Below are 23059 nucleotides of genomic sequence, written 5' to 3'. Positions count from 1 at the left end.
CTCAGCCACGCGCAAGGCCCAGCTTTAGCATGCGGCCCGCCGTCCACTGTTTCCAATGTCCTCAAGCCAGTGACCACCATGCGAAGAGAAAGGGTGTTGGCAGTAGGCTCGAGAGACGTGTGCGGAAGAACTCGCTGTGGCTCCTGTGGCTGCTTGAGCCCTGGACTATCTTTGGACCCTCAGGAGTAGGGTGACAGTGCCATGGTGCCCCCCAAGGTGGCTGTTTTCCCCAATGCCCTCTCCACAGGTGGCCATGGAGGGCAAGGGTTGGGAATGACCTCCCAGAGGGCAGCGGTAGAGTTTCGGGAACAAGCCTGCCTGAATTCGGGGAGAATGCAGCGCCGGTCTGCCTGTGTGCACGTGTGAATCTGAGGATTTTCTCAGCGCTAGAAATGAGGAGCTGTGCGCGTCACCACCCTGCCCTGTTTCTAACAGGAGGCGTCACCGCAGGGGTTGTCACCACCCTGCCACCACATCCTGGCTGCAGTGGAGTGGCCGCCACCCCCTGGGAGACGAAGGTTCTAGCTGGGTTGCCTCTTGGGGTGGCGTGAGTGAGCCTGGGGTTGGGAGGAGGAGTGAAACAGATCCTTAGTGACCAGAAAGCCAGACTGTGGCACTAGCTGGTCCCCAGGTCTGTCTGTTTCCTCCTCGGGGCACTGCCAGGCACAGCGGCCACCCTGGAGGAGGTGCACCCACCTCCCAGCCCACAGCAGCCTCCCCCCACCAGAACTGGGGCAGGCGCGCTTGAAAACGGTGCTGCCACACGGTGGAAGGGGACCAGGCCCTGAGTCACCGCCTGCAGGAGAGCCGCCTGTCCACCAGGAGCGCCCATTCCTGCCGCCCAAGAACGAGAAGCGCGCGGCTGTGTGTCACAGCACAGATGGCGCGGGGTTTGTTATAGCAGCGAGCGGTACCACAAGAGCGGCTGCAGTTCCGAGCTCATCTGTGCTTCCGCGCCCTGTGCGACCCAGCCGGCGAGCGCCACGGAGGGGCGCGCTTCTGGTGAGGCACACACAGGGTGAGCGCCCGTGGCTGCTTCTCTGGGCCTGTGCACACGTGAGCCTTGTGACTCTGAGTATCTGTGCGTGGGGATGGCTGGGAAGAGCTGTGTGCACTGTACATATGTGTGTGTGTGCGCTCTGGGGGTCTGAGGCATCACCTATCGCCTGTCGCTGAGAGCACGGATGTGGGCCCAAGCAGGCTTGCGTGCGTGTGCGCACAGGTACTGCGTGCGCCTCCGTGGCCTGAACACATGTACTTGCACTTCTACAGGCAGAGGCCTCTGTACGTGTGCAGGCTTCTGTGCGCATGAAGCAACACGTATGTGTGCACAGTGAGTGTTGCCGGGGTGCCCACTGCCTGGGGGGCTCACCACGCGTCTGAGTGCGAGCATGCATTAAGTACGAGCCCCGAGGGTCTCCTCTCACGGGACAGAGCGGATGGCTCAGGCCTGAGGCTGGACAGATGCGTGCACGTGTGTGGACCCCTGGGGCCGGGAACACGGCCTGCGCCTGAGAGTGCGCACACGTACACCGTATGGCTCCCAATTCACCTGGGAGCCTCGTGCACACGGCACCGCCCCCTGCAGCTGTAGGGGCACCTACAGTGACACGCATGCACCTCTGTGCGCCTGGGCATGACGTACACTTCTGAGAGTACACACGTGTGCATGCTCGTGTGCACAGCTGGATGGGTCTGGACCTGCACACGGGTCTCTATGGTTCTGAGATATATGTGGGTAGCTGGAAGTCTGAACATGTGTGTAAGACTCTGTGGACTGCATACATGAACATGGGGCTGGGAACAGACGTGTGGTCGGGAGTCTACAGACATGTCACAAAGCATGGGCCTCAGCACATGTGTACACATGCTTAGATCGACCGGACTATGACATGTACATACAGGTCTGAGGACACGTGTGTGCTTTTGGACATATGGCGTGTGTGAGGGTGCCTCGGGGGTCTGAGTGTGATGTATGCATAGCTCTGAGCAAAGCAAATGCCTTGGCAGGTTTAAGACACATGGCGGGGCTGGCACTGTGGTGCAGTGGGTTAACGCCCTGGCCTGAAGCCCAGCATCCCATATGGGTGCCGGTTCGAGGCCTGGCTGCTCCACTTCCGATCCAGCTCTCTGCTGTGGCCTGGGAAAGCAGTGGAAGATGGCCCAAGTGCTTGGGCCCTGCACCCACATGGGAGACTCGGAAGAAGTTCCTGGCTCTTGGCTTCAGATCGATGCAGCTCTGGTTGTTGCGGCCAATTGGGGAGTGAACCAGCAGATGGAAGACCTCTCTTTCTCTCTCTCTGCCTCTCCTCTCTCTGTGTAACTGACTTTCAAATAAAAATAAATAAATCTTAAAGAAAAAAAGACACACGGCGCCTCAGGTGTGCACCTGTGTTCGCTGAGCACATGTGCAAGTGTGAGCCCCTGGGGACTCGGCCCGTGAGCGCCAGCGGGTCTGGGCCCCTCTGTGGGTGCTTCTGGAGCCCTGAGAACACACACGCAGGACTGCACGGCCTGGGCACCCGCGCCTGCCTTCGTGAGCAGAGCTCTGTACTTCCATGGTCTCAACAAGCAGGGTCGTGTATGGAGTGCCAGGGGCCTGGGCACACAGGAGACTGAGCGGGCGTGAGTGGCGTGGGTGGAGCAGAGGTGTGCATGAGGAAGCCTGCTGGTCAGTGCATGGGCGTGCGTCTCTGTGCGTCTAACCCTGTGGTGTGTGTGAGCTCTTCCCGTGGACCTCCTGGGGCACAAAGGCCGGCCCAGAATGCAGCGCGGGCCAGCCAGCTGGGACGACGGGGCGCCCCACGGCACATGTGTGACCCCTGGAAGGTACTCCCACACAGAGGAATGTAAGCAAGACCCTTCTTTGGCTGGGTTGCCAACAACCACACTGGATGATCCACGGGGGAGGTGAGGACTTGGGGCTTTTGGGGTGCCCAGGTGAGGTGAAAGGGTGGAAAGGTGCACAGAGCATCCCAGGGCCCCCCACCTAGACCGGGAATGAGGAGTCAGAAGCTGGAAGGGCTGCAAACACTGAGGTAGGCGCTGGGCAGCCGCTGTCTCCAGCCAAGCTGCCCCCACCCCTAATGCTGACCTTGGAGCCAAGGGGGAGCCTGGCCCTCCACGGGGAGGTGCTGGGGGGCATGGCACGGTCTACACCAGCCTGGGGGGTATGGCACGGTCTACACCAGCCTGGGGGGCATGGCACGGTCTACACCAGCCTGGGGGGCATGGCACCAGCCTGGGGGGCATGGCACGGTCTACACCAGCCTGGGGGGCATGGCACGGTCTACACCAGCCTGGGAGGTCCTGGAGTCACCCTGGTCCTTGCCTGGTCTCCCTCGGGATGAGATACAACTTCCGGCACGTCAGTGTGGCCTGGGCGTGGACGTGCACACACGCGTGCCCGGGGCCCGGGGAGCCCGCAGGTACTGACCGCCTGCGCACGGGGCTCCCGTGGGCACTCTGCCCCTCCTCCAGATCTTGCTTCCCAAGCAGGGTGTTGGGCTGGCCCCAAGCCCTACCCTGGCAGCTCCTGGCTTTCTCTGCCCCCACCTCACGTTGGCACTCCTCTCCCGGGGGGAGACCCAGATATCGGTGAACTCACAGAGCTCCAACTGGGGGGGCAGCTGCTTCTTACCCTCCCACCCCAACACACACCGCCAGCACACATACTCAGCGTCCCACCCAGGGCCCTGAGCAGACCCTGAGCCCTGGCTGGGAGGCTGAAACCTCAGGAGATAGAGTGTGGTCCTGCTGGGGCCCAGGGTGCACTGCATGTCCCTGTGTGGTGACCATCCGGCCCGAGACAGCCCTCTTAGGACCCAGGGAGAACAGAGACTCCTCCTGTCACCAAGAGCTGCCATTGCAGACTGCATGGCCAGGGGCACAGGCGGCAGGGCCAGGCAGTAGCCCCTCCTCACGACCCTCACAATCCCTTGTCCCGTGTCCCCACCCAGGGCTCTCATGAGCCATTCGTCACAGCCACTTCGTGCAGGCCTGTGCGCTGGGCGTCGATGCTGCCAGAGGCCCAGAGCCTCTCGGAGCAACGGTGAGGTTGGGTGTGCATGCGTGAGGTGGGGGCAGCTCCTGGCAGAGGAGCAGAAAGCACAGGCCCCGGGCTCCGGGAGGGGGGCTTCCCAGCCCAGCAGCTGGCGGCTCCCCCCACTGCCCCTGGGCACAGGGAGACACAGAGGGCAACTGGGCTGCCCTTGGTCTTTGAATCCGAACCTCTGCCTGCCCCAGGGCTCCACAGCTGCACACAGGCCCTGTTCCCTTCTTGCCCCACCCACACTCTTTCCATTTGGTTTGACTCTCTTCTGGCGCTGGGAGGCCCCCCAGGTTAGATTCACAGGAGGAGGGTACACTGCCCACCTCCTCACCACATCCCCGGCCTTGGCCCTGCAGGCACCTGCCCCAGTCCCCAGCCCGATAACACCAGCAGCCCAGGTGTGACCACCGTGCAGTCACGGAGGAGGCTCTGGGAAGCCGAGAGAGAGATGGGCAGCCTCTCTGCTCCCACAGCCTCCTCTGGAAGCCGCCAAGGCCCCTGCTCCCCATGGAGAAATCTGGCCACACCCACTCTCTGCCTCCCAGCTAGCCCCACCCTCCCTCAGCTCCTCTCCGCTCTGCCAACTTGCCCAAAGAGCAGCCCAGCACCCGGTATCCACTGCTCCACTCCAGCCCCACCCATGCAGCCAGCCCCACAGCCCACGCCTCCAGGGAGCCCCCATGACCTCCCACCAGTCCTGCTCTCTCCTGCAGAGGCTCCCCCACCGGAATCTAAGTCAGGCCCCAGGCCCCAGTCGGCCCAGGAGACTTCAAGGCCCAGGAGGCACCTACAGAGCTGCTGTGCGCTTCCTGCCCACTTGGCCCAGCAGTCCGGGAAGTGTCCACCCTGGGAACCCTTCAGACCAGAGCACCAGACCCCTCCCTGGGACATGAGGAGGGCTCAGGATCCAGGATCCACTGTGACTGAGAGCACCCAGCCTCGGGAACTGATGGGAGTTGCAGTTCTGGACCCAAGAGCTGATGGGAGTTGTAGTTCCCCATCCTCAACCCAAGGACTCATGGGAGCTGCAGCTACTCAACTTTCTAAGGAAAAGTCTCCCTCTTTCCCTCCCAGCACCCCGTAGCTGTCAACCCCAGGCTAAGGACCTCTCTACCTCTGAGGGGTGGGGCACCAAAAGGCACCTGGCCAGAGGGCACTGGCAGGACCTCTGGGTGGGGAAGTTTGGGTGGGAGAGGGGACTGTCAGGGAACGCTAAGGCCTGGCATAGGTCCTGGGGCTTGGGCCAGGTGACGGGGGAGTCGCCCCCCTCCCAGCAGTGTCGCAGTGGGTCCCGGGGGGGGGGAGGGGGGAAAGGCACTCACCAGTACTGGGCTCGCACTCCTCCAGGTCCTCGTCATCACTCGGACACTCGGCCGAGGCCACCAGGAGGTCATCTGTGTTCTGGAGAGCGAGAGGAAGGGGTAGGGAAAGACAGGGTTCCAGGTGGGTCAGCAGACCCACAGCCACCTGCGTCAGGGCTAGGGTTGGGGTTAGGCACAGGTACCCGCCCTGGGCTGAGGCGGGCAGCCCTGCTCCGAGCCCAGCCCCCCGTCATGTGCTGGGTGACCTTGGGGCTCCATCTCCCCGCACACAAAGGGACGTTGGCAGCGCCAGGCCGCAGACCCCCACGGCTCCCGAGGACCAGTGAGACAGCACATTCGTGCTTCATGTTCCCGGGAAGCAAGCGGGTCTGCACGCCGGGCCTTGGACCTTGGCTGCAGGTCCATCAAGGAGACCAGAATGCCTCGGGCCAGCACGGGTGCAGCAGGGGTGGAGGGGTCTCCTGGCTCCCCCTTCACCACCCCATCATCTCTCACCTCTCTCCCAACCCCCTTCCCAGAGCCCCGAGAGACAGAGACCGGGCTGCACACAATAATTAGGGCTGCTGTTGCCATGACAACAGGAGTCGACTTTGTCAGCATTTTCTCTCCTGATTGCTAAGAAAGAGAATTCCCAAGGTGAGTGAGTGTGGGGGGCAGGGGGGTGCGCAGGGGGTGTTAGGGAAGAGACCCAAGAAGGGGACATCCAGTCCAGAGGGAAGGGGCTGAGGGACTGCGGGGTGGGGAGGACAGGGCCAGTCCGGAGGTCAAGGATGGGCGGATGAAGCCTCGCCCCTGCTGTTCTTCACACCTGATCTTCAGACGCCGCCCCAGGGCAAGGTGGGGCCTGGAGGGCCCGGCCTCCCCCTCTGCACTCCTGCCACCTCAGCTCTGGTGAACACTGTGGGTGCTTCTCCTCCCCAGCCATGACCCCAGGGTGCCCCTTCCACCTGGACAAACTGTCCATCTTCCTCCTCTGAGGTTGGAGGCCCCTGCCCCCACAACCTAGAGGACACTGGGCATGGGGGGCCCAGGCCTTGCTCTGGGGGCTCCCTGCATCCCAGGGCCAGATCCCCAGGCACTCCAACCCGGTCTTCTTGGGAGTGAAGACAGAGAGGAGGAGGCCCAGGCTCATCTCTCTCACATGGGTGAGCCTCAGCGGCCCAGCTCCAAGCTCCCTGCGCAGGGAGGAGGGGCCGCCCCTTGGCTAAAGGGAGAAGCTGAAGGCGGGGACGCATCTCGTGGCCACCCCAGATCTCTCCCTCACGCTGGGAGGGCTGCAGTCCCATTAGGCCTATAGGCCTGATGACCACAGGCAGTGAGGAAGGGCACGGGGGTGAAGGCAGTGTGGGTGCAGGGTGGCTAAGCAAGGCCAGATGTGGCAGGTGTGAGCCCTCCCTGAGCCAACGGTTAAGGTAGGCATTGGCGGCATCACCCACCAGAGCCTGGCCTGGGCTGCCCCAGAGTCACACAGGGCCCTCACTTCCCACCCCAGCGGAGACTCACTCCCAAGTGCAGCCTTCCCCTGGGCGTGGCCTGACCCAGGGAGCCCCTGAGCAGGCGGGATGAGCACTGGGGGTGGGGGTGGGGGTGGGGGTGGGGGTGGGGGTAAAGCACAGGAAATTGTCTGTGCCGACACCCCCTCCTCGGACCCGCGGGCACAGAGGAGGGCCCTGGGTCCCCAGAGAAGTGCAAGCTCAAGCTCACAAGGAGGACCGTGAAGGCCATGAAGGCCATGAAGGCCATGAAGGCCATGAAGGCCAAGGCCTTCCCCACACAGGGACTCCAGCAAACAAGGAACGCTGCCCCTGGCCACCTGCTGGTGACCACATCAACCAGCTTCAACCTCAGGCAACACCCTCTAGATGCCCACACAACACAGGGCGCGGCTAAGATCAGGGAGGGGGCACAGGGTTCCTTCTGCCCTCACTCAGGCAGGTGGTCTTCCCTGGTCCAGCTGGGGCACCAAACTCCCCCTCCACCCTAGCAATGATCCCACACTAGCCCTGGTTACCAGAGCAAAGGGTGACCCCCCCACCTCACCGAAACCATCGCCGTGACAACAAGGTTGGGGCCAGCAGCCTCCAGGGTCCTGTCAGACCTTGGACCCGCTTGGACCCACTCCTGGGCGCCACGGCCCCCACCCCTACCGTTTGTCCACTGGCCTGAGGGGCCTCACCTGGGTGGTGCTGTCCCTCAGCGTGGGGGAGCGGCCCCGGCGTGTGGTGGTGGTGGCCATGGTGGTGGTGGTCTCCATGATGGTGGTGGCCATGTCGGCCAGCAGGGTGGTGGCCGTGGTCTCCGCACTGAGCAGCACGGACGGCCCCTCCCCCACCAGGCGCAGGTGACCCTCGGTCCGCACATTGGGGTCGCTCTCGGCGGCCAGCGCCAGCACCTTGAGCCCATTGTAGTAGAGGCCAGACACCTGGCCCTGGAAGGGGCGGCCCTGGTCCCGGCCCCCGATCTTGATGGCGGCCTGGCTGTTGAAGATGGTCAGCTGGCGGCCTGAGGGGAGGGGGCGGGGTGACAGACAGGGAGGGCAGGCGGGAAGGGATGGGGAGAATGGAGGGAAGCCGAGGGGGGAAACAGGTGGAAGAGGAGACCAGCAAGTATTGGGGAGGGGCAAGGGAGGGGCAGACAACCAGAGGGAAAGTCCTTGTCAGCCACGGCCCCTAGCCCAGCCAGGTGGGGCCCCCAAGGCAACACGGGCTGGGAAAGGGAGCCCAGGCACCCCCTTTCCCCCCAGATTGCACATGCCTTCTTCACTTTGCCCCCTCCCCCTCCAGGGCCAGCATCACCCCTCCTTCCTCTTCATGTCAACCCCATCTTCGCCCTCTGCCTCCCCAAACATCCCACTCCAGAGAGCATGGAGCCATGGAGAGCAGCAGACAGGAGACAAAGAGGCAGAGACAGAGCGGGCTGCTGCTCCGGCCAAGGTGGGGCCGGCAGGTGAGCACAGGCAAGGAGGCGAGAGGAGGGTGAACGGGATGTGGCCCCCAACGGGGGTGGGGCTCCAGGCCCTCTGAACCCTGGCCCTCCTCCCCTGCCAAGGCCCAGCCACCACCTGGAGCCCGCCCCTGGAGAGCAGAGCCCGCCAGAAATGGAAAATGTTAAAGGGACCTCGCTTCGCTCGCTGACAGCCATAAAAATCCGCTCCAGCTCCAGTCTCGCTTGGCACTCGGCAGTGTCACCTTAGCATTCCCACCTGCGTGGGGCTTGGCTGTTCCGTTCGTTTTCAGTGGATCTGGGGGTCGGTTTAACCCTCTGAGTTTGTTGTTTTGGTTTGGATTTTAGAAAAGAGATTTATTATGTTTAAGTTTAGATTTAGCTTTGGTTTTGGTGTTGCGTTTTTTGTTGTTGTTGGGGGAGGGGGAGGGCAGAGGGATGAATACGTTGCCCCCTCCTCCCCCGGACCTTCAGCTGCTGGTGCTGGGGGTTTAAGACCTGGCTTAGCCCTTGTTAGCCTCTGGTTAGTGCCTCGTTAAAGATCTGGTTTAGAGTTAGGTGCCTGTGAGCCCTGCCCCAAGACCTGGGCTGAGGACAGTCCCCCTTGGGAAACCCTCTTTGGGAACTCAGCTTCTCAGGGTCGCCCGGCCTCGGGGACACCCAGCCTCCGGCCGACAAGGGCCACTGCTGTGTCTCCTCAGCCCCCTGGCCCAGCCTGTACTACCCTAACGCACACACGCGCCTCCAAGAGAGGGAGACAAGACTCAGCACCTCCCAGCTCGTGTCACCGTAAACCTCTTTACGGCGAAGCGTCTCGTGGGACCGTTTGACAGGACATGGAACGGGAAAATGGATCCCTTCCATAAACATTTAGTGAGCACCTACTGACAGTAAGGTACAGCTGTCCCTTGTCATCCACGGAGGGATCCCAGGATCCCCCACAGGTCACAAAATCTGCAGGTGCTCTCGAGTCCCTTATGTATGGTGGCAAAAAAAATATCTGTATCGGTTCAGTACAGATGCAAATTTCTTGCAAGTGTTTTTGATTTGAGGTCAGTTGGATCTGTGGGTGCGTGTGGAAGCAGCTGGATCCCCTCCAAGAACTCCCAGACCTGGTTCTCCAGTACCTCCCTGCTCCCTCCTTCCTCTCATCCTGGAGACGCGCCTGTGACGTGGGCTGAGCGAGGGTGACTATCCCTGGCCCCCGACCAAGGCCACAGAGAAAGTGGGTCCTCCTTCCACACTCCCAGAAGCCTCCTCTGTCAGCTAGAGAACGCTCAGACCTGCCACTGGGGAAGGACAGCCTGAGGTCCCCCCATCTGCACCCCAAGTCCCACCCCCTCCCCCTACCAGGGCCTGCCCAGCTCTCCCGACCCTTGGGGTCACAAGGTGTCCCGTCCTCAGCCCAGGCTGCTCCCTTGGCCTCTCTGATTCCGGGAGAGGGAGGTGGGTAACGGAGAGGAAGCCACATGAGGTGTCACAAACGTGGTCCCCCGTGGCCCCTGCCCCTGCCTCCACCTGCCATGAACTCCTCAAAGGGTTAAAGTTCACCCCGCTGGAGAGGGCAGCCCATGTGGCTGGGGCTGTAGGTTTTAGCGATGTCTGTTACAGTCCCTTTAACTTTTTGTCCTGTTTTGGATTTATCACACCTGGTTATCAACATGTTTAGGCCCCCCTCGTGGGGGGGGAGCTGACGTTACATCAGGGGTTTTATTGGGGGTAGGCCCCAGTGGACATTTAAAATCACAGTTATCAGCTGGTTAAGTGGAGGTTTAACAGTTCTACTTCCCCCCTAGAGTTTAGCCTTAGAGGTACAGAGCTCGCCCCCCTCCGAAGGGAATGGGATGACTTTGCCCTTGGCCCCCAAATTCCCTTGTTGGCAAGAAGCCTTCTCCCTCTCACCCACCGCCTGCGGGCCTCGAGGGGAGCCCCCTCTGTCTTCCTGAGCAACTCAGCAGGCCCAGACATCCCTACCGGACGACCACCTCCTGTCCTGAACCCCTCAGCCTCTTCTCAGCGTGCCCTTCCAAGGGGCCTCTGGACCACTGTGGGCCCGTCCCAGAGAGAGGGGTCCCAGAGGCACGCTGTCTTCGGGGGTCTTTCCTGTAGGATCTCAGGCCCCCATCTGCCCCTCCTCCCCAGGTGGCTGCGGTGAGGCCTAGCCAACCCCCTTCAGGTCTCGGCATCAGCTCCCCCTGCTCCCCAGGGCCTCCTGCCCCTAAGTGCCCCACGGCCCTTCAAGGAAACTTCCGCGGGACCCTCAGGCAGAGAGCGCTTCCCCCAGCCTGCTTGTGGTGGTCGCCCTCCTCCCATTCTAGGTTCAGACAGAGACCCCAAGGCCCCGCCCTGGCCCCAGGTCACCACCCTGAAGTTCCCAGTCCATTGGCTCCTGGGGGAAGGGGCGCCCTGGCCAGACGGTCGGACAACGGTCCCTGCAGGGGTGGGTGCCGGCGAAGGCACCGAGAGGGAAAGAGAGCTCTGCACCTTTAAGTTAGTGGTTTAAAGTTAATTAGTTAATTAATTCTGGTTAATTACCTTTGTCGAGCAGCCACTCATCTACTACTCGACCAAGCCGGTAGGGGATTCTCTGTCTAGCAATCGCCAGGCGTTCGTTATCAAAGTTTCCTTGGAAAAGTTTAGAAAGACAGTAGGTTTCTCAGGCGGCGAAGTTCAAAGTAGTTAGAAAAGTAATTATGCATTTCTCAGGAGATCAGAATAAGCAGCGACATCCAACGGAAAGAGGGGGGACGTGAGGAAGAAAAGGTGGGTCCCTCTGCCCGGGGTGGGGGCCCTCCCTGGGCTCCGCCTCGGGAGCCTGCCCCACCCTGGGGTGGAAGCAACCCAAAGAAAAGGAGGGAAGAAGGGAGGAAGGAAAGGACACAAAGAAAAGGCAGCTGGAGGGTCGAAGGTCAAAGGTTAAACAGGTTTATCACTGGTAGAGGCCCCGATTCCTTCCCCGTCCCGAAATGGGGCATTGGGGCGGGGCGGGGCATTTAGCAGGTTTAAGTTGGGGGCAGCAGGCATCGTGGCCCAGCTGGCTACTGTGTTTAGAGGGTGGTTTAGAAGTGGGAGGGGCAGGTTAAGCAGGGGTTTATGCGGCATTTAGGAGGGGGTCGCCCAGCACGCGCATTTAACAGTGAGATTTAAACCACGTTCCCAAGCCATCACAACCCCCTTGGTCTCAGCGGTCGACTCCCAGCTGCCCCTCCTCCCCCACCTCACTCCACTCCTGGTCCCCCCATCCTAACCCTCTCTAGGGCTCCGGAACCCAACCCTGCTGTCCCTGCAAGGTGGGAGGGACACCCAGCGGTGTGGCACCTGGTGATGGAGCCGTGATGGAGCCCCGCCCACCAGCTCTCTGCGGCCTCCCGCAGCCCTCTCACCTCGGCCCTGAGCGGCCCTGAGCGGCCAGCCCTCCTCTGCTGCTGCCAGGGGCCCTGCGTTCTGCACTCGGGACGCAGCCTCAGCAACCCTCCCTCCCTCTCCTGCCCCGCCAGCCCCTGCCCCTTCTCCAACCTCTTCTGCACCTGCACACGGGGATATGTGGCTGCCCACCTCTGCCTCTCAGCCCCCAGGCTCCAGCCCCTGGAGATAGGGAGGATGTGTGTGTGTGTGTGTGTGCACACCTCTGTGGAAACAGGCTTGTCAGTACCTGGGCCTGCCTGTGTGCCCCCTGCCCCCCCATGGACTGTGCGCAAACCTGATGAGCAGCAGTGGAAGGGAAGGCGATTTCCTTTGGGAATCTGGCTGCTCCTCCTTTACAAACCACTTCCATGCTGCTCTGCGCGCTGGTGGGGCCAGGGGGCTTCCCCTCCCACCTCCACCCCACCGCTCACCTGTGCAGAGGTCTGGACCTGGGCCTGCCTGTGTGCACCTCCCATGAACACGCACGCGTGTCCGTGTGTGCACAGGTGGTGCCTGCAAGGCAATGAGACTCTGCCTCCCCAAAGATTCAGGACACTCCTGTTTAAGTGGAAAATGGGTCATTCAAATGCGCATGTCCTAGAGGAAGAGGAGGGTGGGAGATGGAGGAAGGCCCAGCAGGTGACACCATGCACAGAAGCCCAGCTTCCTCCTCTGCTTCCGTGGACAATTCCCTGGACTCCCCCAGTACCACCCCCCACCTTTCGGGGGTACAAATGGACAGAGAGGCTCCGACATGACTCATCAGAGGGCCCACACCTTGTCACTAGGAGATTCGGGATTCAAAAACCAGGTCCTGCGGACTTGGAGCCCAGGGGCTGGGTCTCTGCACCCTGTAAGGGTCAGACAGGCAGCAGTCTCTGGGCCCCTGCACACAGCTGACCTGGCCACTGGTGTTGCCCAGGGCCGGCCCCCACTGTGCACACAGGCAGCCCCCAGGCCTCCCTGGCAGGCAAGGGGCACCCAGAAGCCTTTCCCCGCCTGTGGCCACAGGCTCCTGAGCAGAGGGAAACAGGTGTAACCCCTCAACCTCCGGCCTGCTTGGGCTCCATGGGGTGAAGCTCCAGATCCAAGCCCTGGCTTGACACGGGGGGTCTTCGTGTGCCCCCCAGCACAGGCCCACGTCACCACTGCTACAAAGATAGCCCTGGTACGTGTTCTGATGCCCACAGAGCCATCACACCCACACAGCCGGGGCTGTCAGTGTCAGCTCATAGTGGTGGGGGAGGGGGCTTCATGTGGGAGGGGTGCTGTGTCTGCCCGGGGCCCCACTATAGGCTGGCATCTCTCTGGAGAGCTGTTTTCCTCACACGTCTGTCTGATGTATGGATGTCTGGGCTCGGCCTGTGTGTGTACCTGCCTAGGGGGTTGTGTGGGCCTCTTTATCTCCAGGGGCTGCCCCAAAACTCTTGGGTGCAAGCCTGCACGACTGGGCGCCGTGACCCTCCTGGCCTCTTTATTCTGCCCTAGGTAAGCCCAGGAGGGTCTGTGCACTGTCCCGCCTGCACACATCGTGGTCAGCATGGGGCCGCCTCTCTCCCTGGGCCCCACTCTCTCCAGTGTCGCTCAGCACCTATCCCAGTGCCCCGTGTCTGCGGCTCCCCCTTCCTCTCCCTGGCGAGGCTCCGTCCACCCCTTCTCTCCTTGGCAGCATCTCCACGAATCTCCGTGCCTCTGTCTCTGCACAGGCCTTGGGGGCCCCTTCCCCGGTGCCCTCTCATTCTGGGCCGTCTCTGCCTCCTGTCTCCCCCTGTCCTCGTCCCAGCCCCCTCCCTGTGCTCCTCGGCCACCACAGCTGTCACTCTGCTGAAGCCGGGGCTGTGCAGCCCCACTGCGTCCTGGAGGCCTGGAGCAGGGCCTGGCACCCCGAGGGCGCACTCTCCTCACTTCTGGCTCTCCCTGCCCTCTCACCGCCTCCCCACTCCCCGAGACACTGGGCTTCCTCTTTCCCTGGTGTCCCCGCTGCTTCTCCCCCCGTCGAGCTCTCCCGATCTGCACACCGGCCCTTGACTGCTCCTTAGAGACCTTGGTTCTGTCCTTGGGAACAGCACCTGCCTCCTTGCCAAAATGCTTCCTGTGCTACTGCCGAGTTTGCGCTCCTGTTGCAAGTCCCTCCCCATTTCCGCCTGTCCTTCGCTTCTGAGCTCATCCTGTCCCCAGTCGCTTCAGACTCTCCTGCCTCTCCCCTCCCTCTTCTCTTCGCACCCCAAACTACCCACTGGCCTTGCCACAGGCCTCGCACCTCCTCCAGGCCCCCGCCCGGCCAGTACCTCGGTTCTGAGCCACGCCTCCGCTCTGGCCCCGCCCCCAGAAGCCTCGCCTTCCCGCGGCCCCGCCCCGCAGCAGGAAGCCTGTCCGCTTAGCCCACCCCGCTGCAGGCGGCGCTCGGTCCGAGTCCACCCGCCCGGTCCAGGAGCCCGCGCCGCCTACCTACCTGCCGGGTACCGCTCGTTGACCGGCCAGCTGTCCACCTGCAGGGTGGCATTGCCGCCGCTTCGAGTGAAGCGCACCACGTGGTATTTCCCGTCGCTCACGATGGCGTTGGGCTCGTCAATGGTAATGTCGTCCGTGCCCACGTTAAAGATCACCCCCACGGTGCCCTGGTCCTGGGGACGGGGGTACAGGTCAGCCACAGGGAGGTGACAGCCATTCAGTCATTCCTGGAACAACGCCTGTGTCCCACAGCGTCACCCCGGCTTTCCAGGTCTCATCTGCACACGGTGGGCGGGCTCGTCCTGCCCCCACGTGCAGGCCAGAGAGTGGGGGCTCAGAGGCTGGGCACAGCCACCGCGGGGTGCGGAGCTGGGCCCAGGGCCCCTTCCACCAACCGCACCTGTCTCTGGCCTTTTGGTTTGTCTGGAATATCCATACATGTTTACGGGGCACCTGTGCTGAGCAAGGGCCACTGAGCCCAGATAGAGGCAATGGGAGCCAGGCAGAGGGGCACAGAGCCCCCTCAGGGAAGTCCCCAGAGGCCACACTCCCCCAGGCCCGAGCCTCCAGCCTTCCCTCCCCTGCATGGCCGGCACTGGGCACCCTCACGGGCCCCAAGTAGGTCAGGCTGTGCACATGGGGGTGGCCCCTCTGCAGCCATGGGGGCGGAGGTGGGGTCCTGGACTGTTTTGTGTTTGGGGTGATGGCACGGGAAGAGATGAGGAACAAGACTTAAGGAGAGGGGTGCATGGGGTGTCCCAGTGTGGGATGGGGAGGGACAGGAAGAAGACAGACAGAGCAAGGTCTGCAAGGAGAGGGAGAGCCTGGGTGAGTGCCAGGACTCGAGCCCATGGGGCACTCTGCAGAAGCTGCCCAGGGTCCAGGCCAGGCAGAGTTTTGTCCACGACGCTGGAGTGAGAGGCAGAACTTGGCCAAACCCCCCAAATACCCCAGGGCCCGCGGGGGCTGCCTGCTCGTGCACTTGTCACCGCTCAGCAGCCCCCAAGGAAGCTCATGGTGCCCCTTCATCAAGGAGGGAACTGGATCGCACACTCCCTGGGCCCCAGCCCATCACAGAAACACTGCTCTCCTGGCGCCTTCCAGAAGGACTGCCCCAGCCCAGCCTGGTCAGGAGGAACCACTGGCTGCCACCTCCTGCACGGAACAGAGCCAAGAGGCTTGGTGGCACTGGAGGTGCGGGCAGGGGGGGCTCACCTACCAGCCAAGGCTTAGGGGTTGCCAGGGAGAATGGGGGGTGAAGGCTGAGCAGCTGTGATGCACGCTGGGGGGCCACGCCCTATCACTCTGTACTTGGGAGGTCCAGCTGTCCACCTCCTAGCACCTGGGACAGCCACACACACCTCTGCAGGCACACACATCCATGCAAGTGCACACACACACACACACGGCCTCTCACGTATGTGCAGTGCACAGGGAAACTGAGGCCAGGCTTGCCTGGAGGAGTATTAGCAAGCCCGTCCTACCCACCACCCACAGACTGACAACATCCCCAGGGAGACGGCTCGTCACTGCTCCCCACACACACGCGAGAGAACAGCCGAGCCTTCTCGTTACTATTGTTAGTAATAATATCACCCAGAATAGCATCAGCCCCATGGGTGCCTCTGAAGGTTTCTTCCCGGCAAGGCTCTGCCCGGGGCAGGGATCTCGGTCAAGGGGGCCGTGCGGTCTGGAAGGCGGGCCGGCAGAGGGCCGGCTGTGCTGGCCGTGGGGGCCGTGGGGCCGGGAGGCGGGACACCTGGGTTTCCTAGGTGGCAGCCAAGCTTGGAGCGGTGCACTCCGGGGGAGAGGCAGCTCCCCAGAGCCGCTCCCGATGTGAAGTCAGTTGTCACTTCTGTTAAAGTCATTAATTCCTAATTCCCCAATTACCTCATTAGGCGGCGGTGGGGAGAACGCGGCCGCTCCTACAGCAAATAATTATGGGAGTCAAAATTAATTTGGCAAAGTGGAGCGACGCTTTATTAGAAACGTCAAATTGCTTTTCTCTTATTTTGCTGCCGCCTCCCCGCTCTCTGAGAGCTGCTAATGACGCTGTGGTGAGAGCTGATGTGTCACCAGAGGAAGGGGGACTTGGGGGCTGCCCCTAAGAGGACCCAGCCCGCCTGCTGCCCTCAAAGCTGGCCTCTCCCATGCCTCCCCACCCTAGAGCCAGGCTTTGCCCCCTCCCCGCCACCCCCACCCAACAGCACCCAACAGGTACTTCTAACTGCACAGCCCTGAACCAGGCGAGGCCTGTGAACAATTGAGGGGAGGGTCAAGGGGCCCCCGACCCCCTGCCCTTTCTCCCCATGTCACAGCCCAGAGGCCAGCCGCTGTGGGGGTGGCCGTTCACAGAGGACCACGACACTCACACGGCGGGCTTCCCACAGGCAGGCCAGCAGCCCGGGAGGACAGGCCCTAAGTGCTTCCTTCAGACCTGGGCCACAGGCCAGGCCTCTTCTGAGCCCACCTCCCCTCCCTCCCACACACACACAAGAGAACCGAGGCTCGAGAGCGGCAGGTGCACAGAGAGACAGCAAGGAAGTGGCAGAACTGGGACTCCAACCCAAAGCCACGCATGGCTTCACCGGCATAGGGAGGGAGAGACAGAGGCCTCACCGGCAGACAAGGACACGGGGACGCACAGTCACACAGACAGGGGACCAGCCACAGCAAGCAGCGCTCCACGGGGACATGCAGACGCACAGCCACCCACTCAGAGAGCACGAGACCCAGCCGCTCCCCACCAGCCACGGCCCTGATGCACAGGCACCTTGCACCCAGCCCCACGCGGTCACCCAAATCCAGGTGTCTCCCGGGCCGCCAGGCACAGCTGTAGACACCGTCTGTTCCAGTCACACACGGCTCAGACCGTGCAGGCCTCGCTCAGCCTCTCTCCTGCTACCATCTTGCCCCTCTGCCCCTTCTGCATGGCCTCTAGTGGCCCACGCCCGTCAGCAGCTGCTTCCGCCCCAGCTCTGCTCTGCCCACAGGACACCTCGCTTCCTTCTGGCCGGGGCTCCTGGGATGCTGACAAGTGGCTGGGGGGGAGGGGCCGGCAGCCACGTTCCCAAGCAGACAGGGAAGGGTTGGCTCCCACTCTACAGCCCTCTGCCCTGGCTTCCTCTCCTGTCCCAACCCTGCCCTTCACCAAGCCCAGGGCCCACAACACAGGTCTTCCCAGCACACAGAGCCTGACCAGCCTGTTCCACTCTCACAGCTCAGGGGGCCTGGACAGGGCCAGCATGTGGGACTCAGACAGGGACACGAGGCAGCTGTAAGGCCCATCGATGGAGATGGAGACTGAGGCAGGAGAACTTGAGACATGGGGAGAGGGCAGGCAAAAGGCCAAGACCAGGGATGAAACAGATCAAGGCCAGAGGTCACAGGGGAGAGTGTGGGGCAGGACTGGGGGTGGGGCTCAGGCCAGGGAAGAACAGGGGCGGCCTGCAGACGAGAACGAGGCAGGACGAATAACTGTGTGGTAAAGAGCTGTGGACACGGGGCTGGCGCTGTGGCATAGCAGGTAGAGCCGCCGCCTGCAGTGCCGGCATCCCATATGGGTGCCGGTTTGAGTCCCGGCTACTCCTCTTCCCATCCAGCTCTCTGCTATGGCCTGGGGAAGCAGTGGAAGATGGCCCAGGTCCTTGGGCCCCTGCACCCACATGGGAGACCCAGAGGAAGCTCCTGGCTCCTGGCTTCGGATCAGCATGGCTCTGGCCATTGCGGCCAATTGAGGAGTGAACCAGCGGATAGAAGACCTCTCTCTCTCTGCCTCTCCTCTCTGTGTGTAATTCTGACTTTCAAATAAATTAATTAATCTTTATAAAAAAAGAGCTGTGCACATGAGGGAGATGCAGAGGGGGGCACTGGGAAGAACAGGGGTGCAGGAGGGGAGCAGGCAGTGGGGGGCTAAGTTAACGGAGGGTGTGTGTGTGCCTGGGCAGAGCCAGGTGGCACCTGAGGCAGGAAAACGATGTGGGGTGGGCTGGAGGGATGCGTGTCAGAGAGGCATGAGCGCAGCCAGAGAGGCCGCAGGGGAGGCTGGGTAAGGAGTCTGCTGGGGGGCAGGGGGCAGCATTCACAACAGAGGTCAGGGCAGGACAGCGGCAGGGGCAGGATCCGGGGACAAGGCGAAGAAGCGGGGATGGCAGCAGGAAGGCAGGGGAAGGGACCAGGAAGAGGGGCTGCCCTAGGTGGCCTCTGCGTGAGCAGGCAGCAGCCCGGGACAATCGCAAATGTGGGGAGTCTCCGAAGGCCGCAGGAGAACAGCCTGGAAGGCCCCCGGGGCCCCTGACATGTTTGGGGTCGGCAGACACGGGTGTCTTGGAGAGCGAGGAGCTGGTGCTGTTTGCACGGGCTGGCGTGGCTCTGGGAGCTCGCTGAGTAACCGGGAGGGGTCGGCTCTCAGAAGCAGAACTTGCAGGAAGCTCCAGGGGTGGGGGAACAGAGCTTGTGAGCACCCCCACTGAGGGGGTGCCCCCGTGCAGTGAGAGACGCAGCAGCTCTGGGGTGGGGAAGGCAGGGGCTCGTAGGGCCGGGGCCCCGGGTCCTTACAATGTGCAGCTGCAGGTAGTCCCCCAGGCCGGAGGCGCTGTCCACCCGCACCAGCACGGCGCTTCGCTGGTGGGTGCTGAAGCCCACGGCCAGGCGGTCCATCCTCGTGCTGGGTCTGTCATTGGGGGGCCACGTGTAGGTGATGAGTGCTCCCCCCTTCCCGAAGATGTATGTGGTCCCAGCTGCAGAGAGAAGGAAAGGAGAGAGAGACGACGTCAGGAGGGCCAGCCCGGTGGGATTGCTGGGCTGCGACACCAGGCGGCAGGTACAGGGCCTCCTGCTGCGACGCCCGCAGCAGCCCCCCGCCCTGCAGCCCCAGGGAACAGTTGGCAGGCGGGTCCCCGGGCGAGAGCCCGTGCACACGCACAGACAGATGTAGCTGCCTCATCTAGAATTCTAGCTTTAATTACAGCCAAACCGAGAGGTAACAGAGAGAGTGACAGAGACAGAGAGCACGCGCGCCCAGAGAGAGGCTGCAAAGAGGCAGGGAAGACGAGTGCGCCCTGGGAAGGAGGGGGCCTGGTCCTGACCAGCGTGATTTCCCCAGGCTGGCAGAGGTGGCAGATTCAAGGCGTGTGCTTCCTTGATGCCAGAGCTGAGCAAGCACGAAAGCCAAAAAAAAAAAAAAAGAAAAGAAAACACAGCCCCGGGCGATGGCGGGAAGATGAGCAGGGCTGTGGGCAGCTCTGAGTCATGGCCCATCACTGGTACCTCGCCAGCATCACCCCCACCCCAGCCCCTTCCCAAGCCCCTGGGAACGCTCCCAGTTTTCCCAAGACTCCCTGCCTCTACCCCCAGCAGGGGCTGTGTGGCTCCCAAAGCAGAGGGGTCCCGAACCCTGTCTGAAAAGGAAGCACGGGGAAGAGGGGCAGCAGAAGAGTGAGGAGGCAGAGACATACGGACGGAGAAAGCCAGAGAGGGGAGTAGGTGAGAGAGCTGGGAGAGTGGGAGCCCTCCCCCACCCACCCTCTCTCCCCTTCTCCCTCTCCTCCTCGCCATCCGCCATCCGGCTGCCGGGGGCGGGTGTGAGGTCCCTAACGATCTCAGCCCCAAAATAAACCCCATTAGTCGCCATGTTCCCTCCTGCGGCTGACTGAGCTCCCTGGGGGTGGGGGGGTGGGGGCTGGTCACCCAGTTTCCAGGAAGGGAGCCTTGTCTGTCTGGGAGGCTGGAGGACCAGGGCGCTGGGGCCTGCAGACAGGGGAAGGGAGGACAACCTTGCACCCTTTAGAACATAAACGGAGCAGATGAGATTCAAAAAATACTTAATTAAATAATTAGCCCCTAACAACTCCGCTCCAAGCACTCTGGAGGGAGAGGGGTCTAAGGAAAGACCTATCTGGAGATGGGGGTGAGTGGGGAGGGAGGTGGATGGGGTCGAGGGCAAAGGCCTGGAGTAGGTTGGAAAGGAAGTCTGGGCCTGGGGCTGGGAGAGCAGTGGGAGTCCTGGGATGGGGTCCGAGAGCCTGGGGGCAAGGCCGTTCAGCCAATATGGCAGCCTCGCAGTAAACAAGAAGCTGGGTCCCCTCAGGCACCTCAAGGCCTCTTGTCTCCAGAGCCTCCTTGTGGTTGGGACATCAGGGGCAAAGGGGCTCTATCCTGGGTCACCCCGGGCCCCCGAAGGCGTCGAGGGCCTCCCGGTTTCTTGGCGGGAAGCACCATCTGCAGGCCCATGGAGGAGCTGGGGAGAAGAGAATGCTGGGACCTGGGTCTGGAGAGCCAGTGAGGCCAGCAGGAGCCATGCATCCCCTCAGAAGTCCCCGGAACATGTGTCTCCACGCCCTCCACCAGATGACACATGACCCCTGGGGCAGGGCAGGCGGGAGAGAGCCATCTGGCATCTGGTCAACTGACATCTCACCTCTGCCTGTGCCCAGGAAGGGACCCCCCGCTCCTTCCAGACCCAAATGTCCCCTCTGCCTGGGGGTCTTGGAGGCACAGCCGTGAGGGGGTGCCCTCAGATGGGCCCCAAGTTTAGGATGGAGAGGTGGCTGGAGGCGGGGTACACAGTGAACCCCACGCCTACCCCAGGCAGGACACCTGTCTGGAAAGGGCAGGGCCTGTAGTCTCCACTCCCAACGCCGCAGCACTCCAGCAAATCGGCTGTTTCCATGGCAACCGTAATACCCAGGGTCCTTCCTCCTCTCTGTACTCACAAGCTGCACGTCTGAATTGGGGTGGGGTGGGGGGAGCGGAGACGCTGACCCTCCTCCACTCACCCTCCCAAGCCCGGGCTGCAGCCTCTTCACCCGGGGCTGCAGGGCCTCCCCAGCACAGGAGGCCTCACTGGGCTCCTACATCCCCTCAGACCAAGGAAGGAAAGAAGCCGCTTCCACCCGCAGCTGGACTCCGAGCCCCCAGGTCCGGGGGAGAGGAGGCCCTTCCCCGGGCTTTCCCACCGCCGATCCCCGCCAGCTCGACACCATGGACAGAGCCCGCCCGCGCCCGGAGCGCTGGAGGAGCAGGCGGGCCTCGCCCCCAGAGGGCTGTGAGGCGGGCGGGATCAGAGGCGCGCGCCCACCGCCCAAGCCCCAGGACGCCAGCCACGTCCCCAGTGACGCACACCCACCCCACACCCACACACCGGCGACGCCGCTGCCAGCTGCACACAAAGACCCAGCGTGGAGAGGCGGACCCCCGACAGGCGACGCCGCAGCCGCAGCCGGAAACATGGCGGTGAGCGCACAAAGACAGGCCGTGGCAGGCGCCGCCAGGGCAGGGCTGGCCCCGCGCGGGACGGGGCGCACGCGTCCCAGCCCCCGAGGCCCACGCAGCCTGCCTCGCCCACCCCCTCCCCAGCCTCCTGGCTCACTGGTCCGGGCCTCCCCAGGGATTGATTGCCCGGCGGAGGTCTGGCACCGCAGCCAGTTTATTAAGGCCCGAGGGTGTTTATAACGGGGAGAGGGGGACTTCTCGGGAAAAGAGGTAAAGGATGAATGGTTTATTGGGTGGAGGTGGCACTGATTACCCTGGGGAGACGTTTCTCTCCCCAGCACCTCGGCTCCTGCCCTGGGTGCCCCGGGAAGGGCTGGGCAGAGGAGGCGGGGCTTCCCCCAGGCCCCTCCCCCATACCCCTACCCCCAACCCCTGCTCCCGGGGCGCATCCCGCTTCTCCCCCTGGCAGGAAAGGCAGGGGCCAGCCTCTGAGCCACCCGGAGCCCGGGATGTGTCCCCCATGTGGGCTGACAGGCTCCAGAAAAGGAGGTATGGAGCAACTACCTTTTACCTCCCCAGGACAACGCTGGTGAGCTGGAGACCTGCACCCTCAAAGCCCAGGACCAGGGAGCCTCCGGCCAGCCTCAAGATGCCGCAGGCCCAGGGTTGGCACCTTCTGCCCACACCCAGCTCCTCAGTGCCTTCCAGACTCGAAACTCACTGACCCAGTAAAACACTCTAGAGATCAAGAACCTTCCATACAGCCCCCCACACCTGTATTCAAAACAAACAGCCATGAACCATGGTTAGCTAACCCAGACTCAAACAGCAAAATCAACCAAGGCAGGTTAAAAAAAAAAATGGCAGCGACACTGGGGCTTTAGTCGTGTGGAGACCCTCCTGGCTGTGTCCCCACGGCACCAGAAACCTTGTGGAAGACCTGGAACGGCGAGAAAAAACAGCCTGCATCGTGTTGGCTTCTGGGCAAGCCAGATCTTTCCACATGGATCTCCACCACCGCAGGGGGAGAGTGCCACAGACCCACACCCCTGCACTCAGCTCTCTCTTGGTCCAGAACCCAAGGACATAGCCCCTCCATTTTTAAAACCATTCTTGGCCATCAACCAAGCAGCCCAGAATCCAAGTTCTCAGGCTCATAACACCAGGATCAAAATAAATGCCGTCTTCCTTGCCTGGCTGGTGTGATAAATCCGAAACTCCTGGGAGCTACTGACTTAGAACTCAGCCGGGGTTGAACCCTCCTTTCCTGGCTCCTGAGGGTGCCAGAAATGAAGACTGGAGACTGCGAGGTCCTCAAGGACCTTGAAACCAGAACCAGGGGGCCAAGGACCACCAGAGTGTCACCCTCAGTCCACTTCTGGGACCCAGAGGTGCTGCTCCTCCCGCGCCCAGAGTGACATGACTGCAGAGGTGTCGGTGGGATCTGGGGAGTGGGTAGGGACGTTCTGCGACAGGAAGGGCTGGGAGGGGTGGAGGGGCACTGAGAGGAGTGAAGGGAGGCGGGGAGCAGAAACAGCCCAAGGAGACCTCAAAAGGAGGAGTGGAGACGCAGGTGCAGAAAGAGGCCCCCTCAACGGGGGTGCTCAGGGGGGAGCCTGGCCTGTCCCTCTGGCCAAGCACAGGTCCTGAGAGGAGCCGGGCCTCTGGCCAGCCC

General features: G+C 62.5%; 1 protein-coding gene across 27 annotated transcripts in view; it reads right to left on the bottom strand.

Moving 5' to 3' along the window:
- NRXN2 (neurexin 2) overlaps window positions 1-23059 on the bottom strand; it is a 109597-nt gene that overhangs the window by 7613 nt on the left and 78925 nt on the right. For 19 of the 27 annotated variants that reach the window (XM_070068859.2, XM_070068909.2, XM_070068867.2 and 16 more), the window contains 5 exons: window positions 18730-18911; window positions 14174-14345; window positions 10852-10941; window positions 7550-7875; window positions 5374-5452 (listed from right to left, as the gene is read on the bottom strand). In XM_070068859.2, the coding sequence (XP_069924960.1) occupies window positions 5374-5452; window positions 7550-7875; window positions 10852-10941; window positions 14174-14345; window positions 18730-18911 (849 nt within the window). The remainder of the gene's footprint in view (window positions 1-5373; window positions 5453-7549; window positions 7876-10851; window positions 10942-14173; window positions 14346-18729; window positions 18912-23059) is intronic. The other 8 variants (XM_070068894.2, XM_070068935.2, XM_070068941.2 and 5 more) reach the window with 1 other exon arrangement.

Source organism: Oryctolagus cuniculus, chromosome 1, assembly GCF_051225735.1.
Source record: "Oryctolagus cuniculus isolate XC-2025 breed Fujian yellow rabbit chromosome 1, ASM5122573v1, whole genome shotgun sequence".
Lineage (NCBI taxonomy): Eukaryota > Metazoa > Chordata > Mammalia > Lagomorpha > Leporidae > Oryctolagus > Oryctolagus cuniculus.
This window is presented reverse-complemented; position numbering and strand designations above follow the sequence as displayed.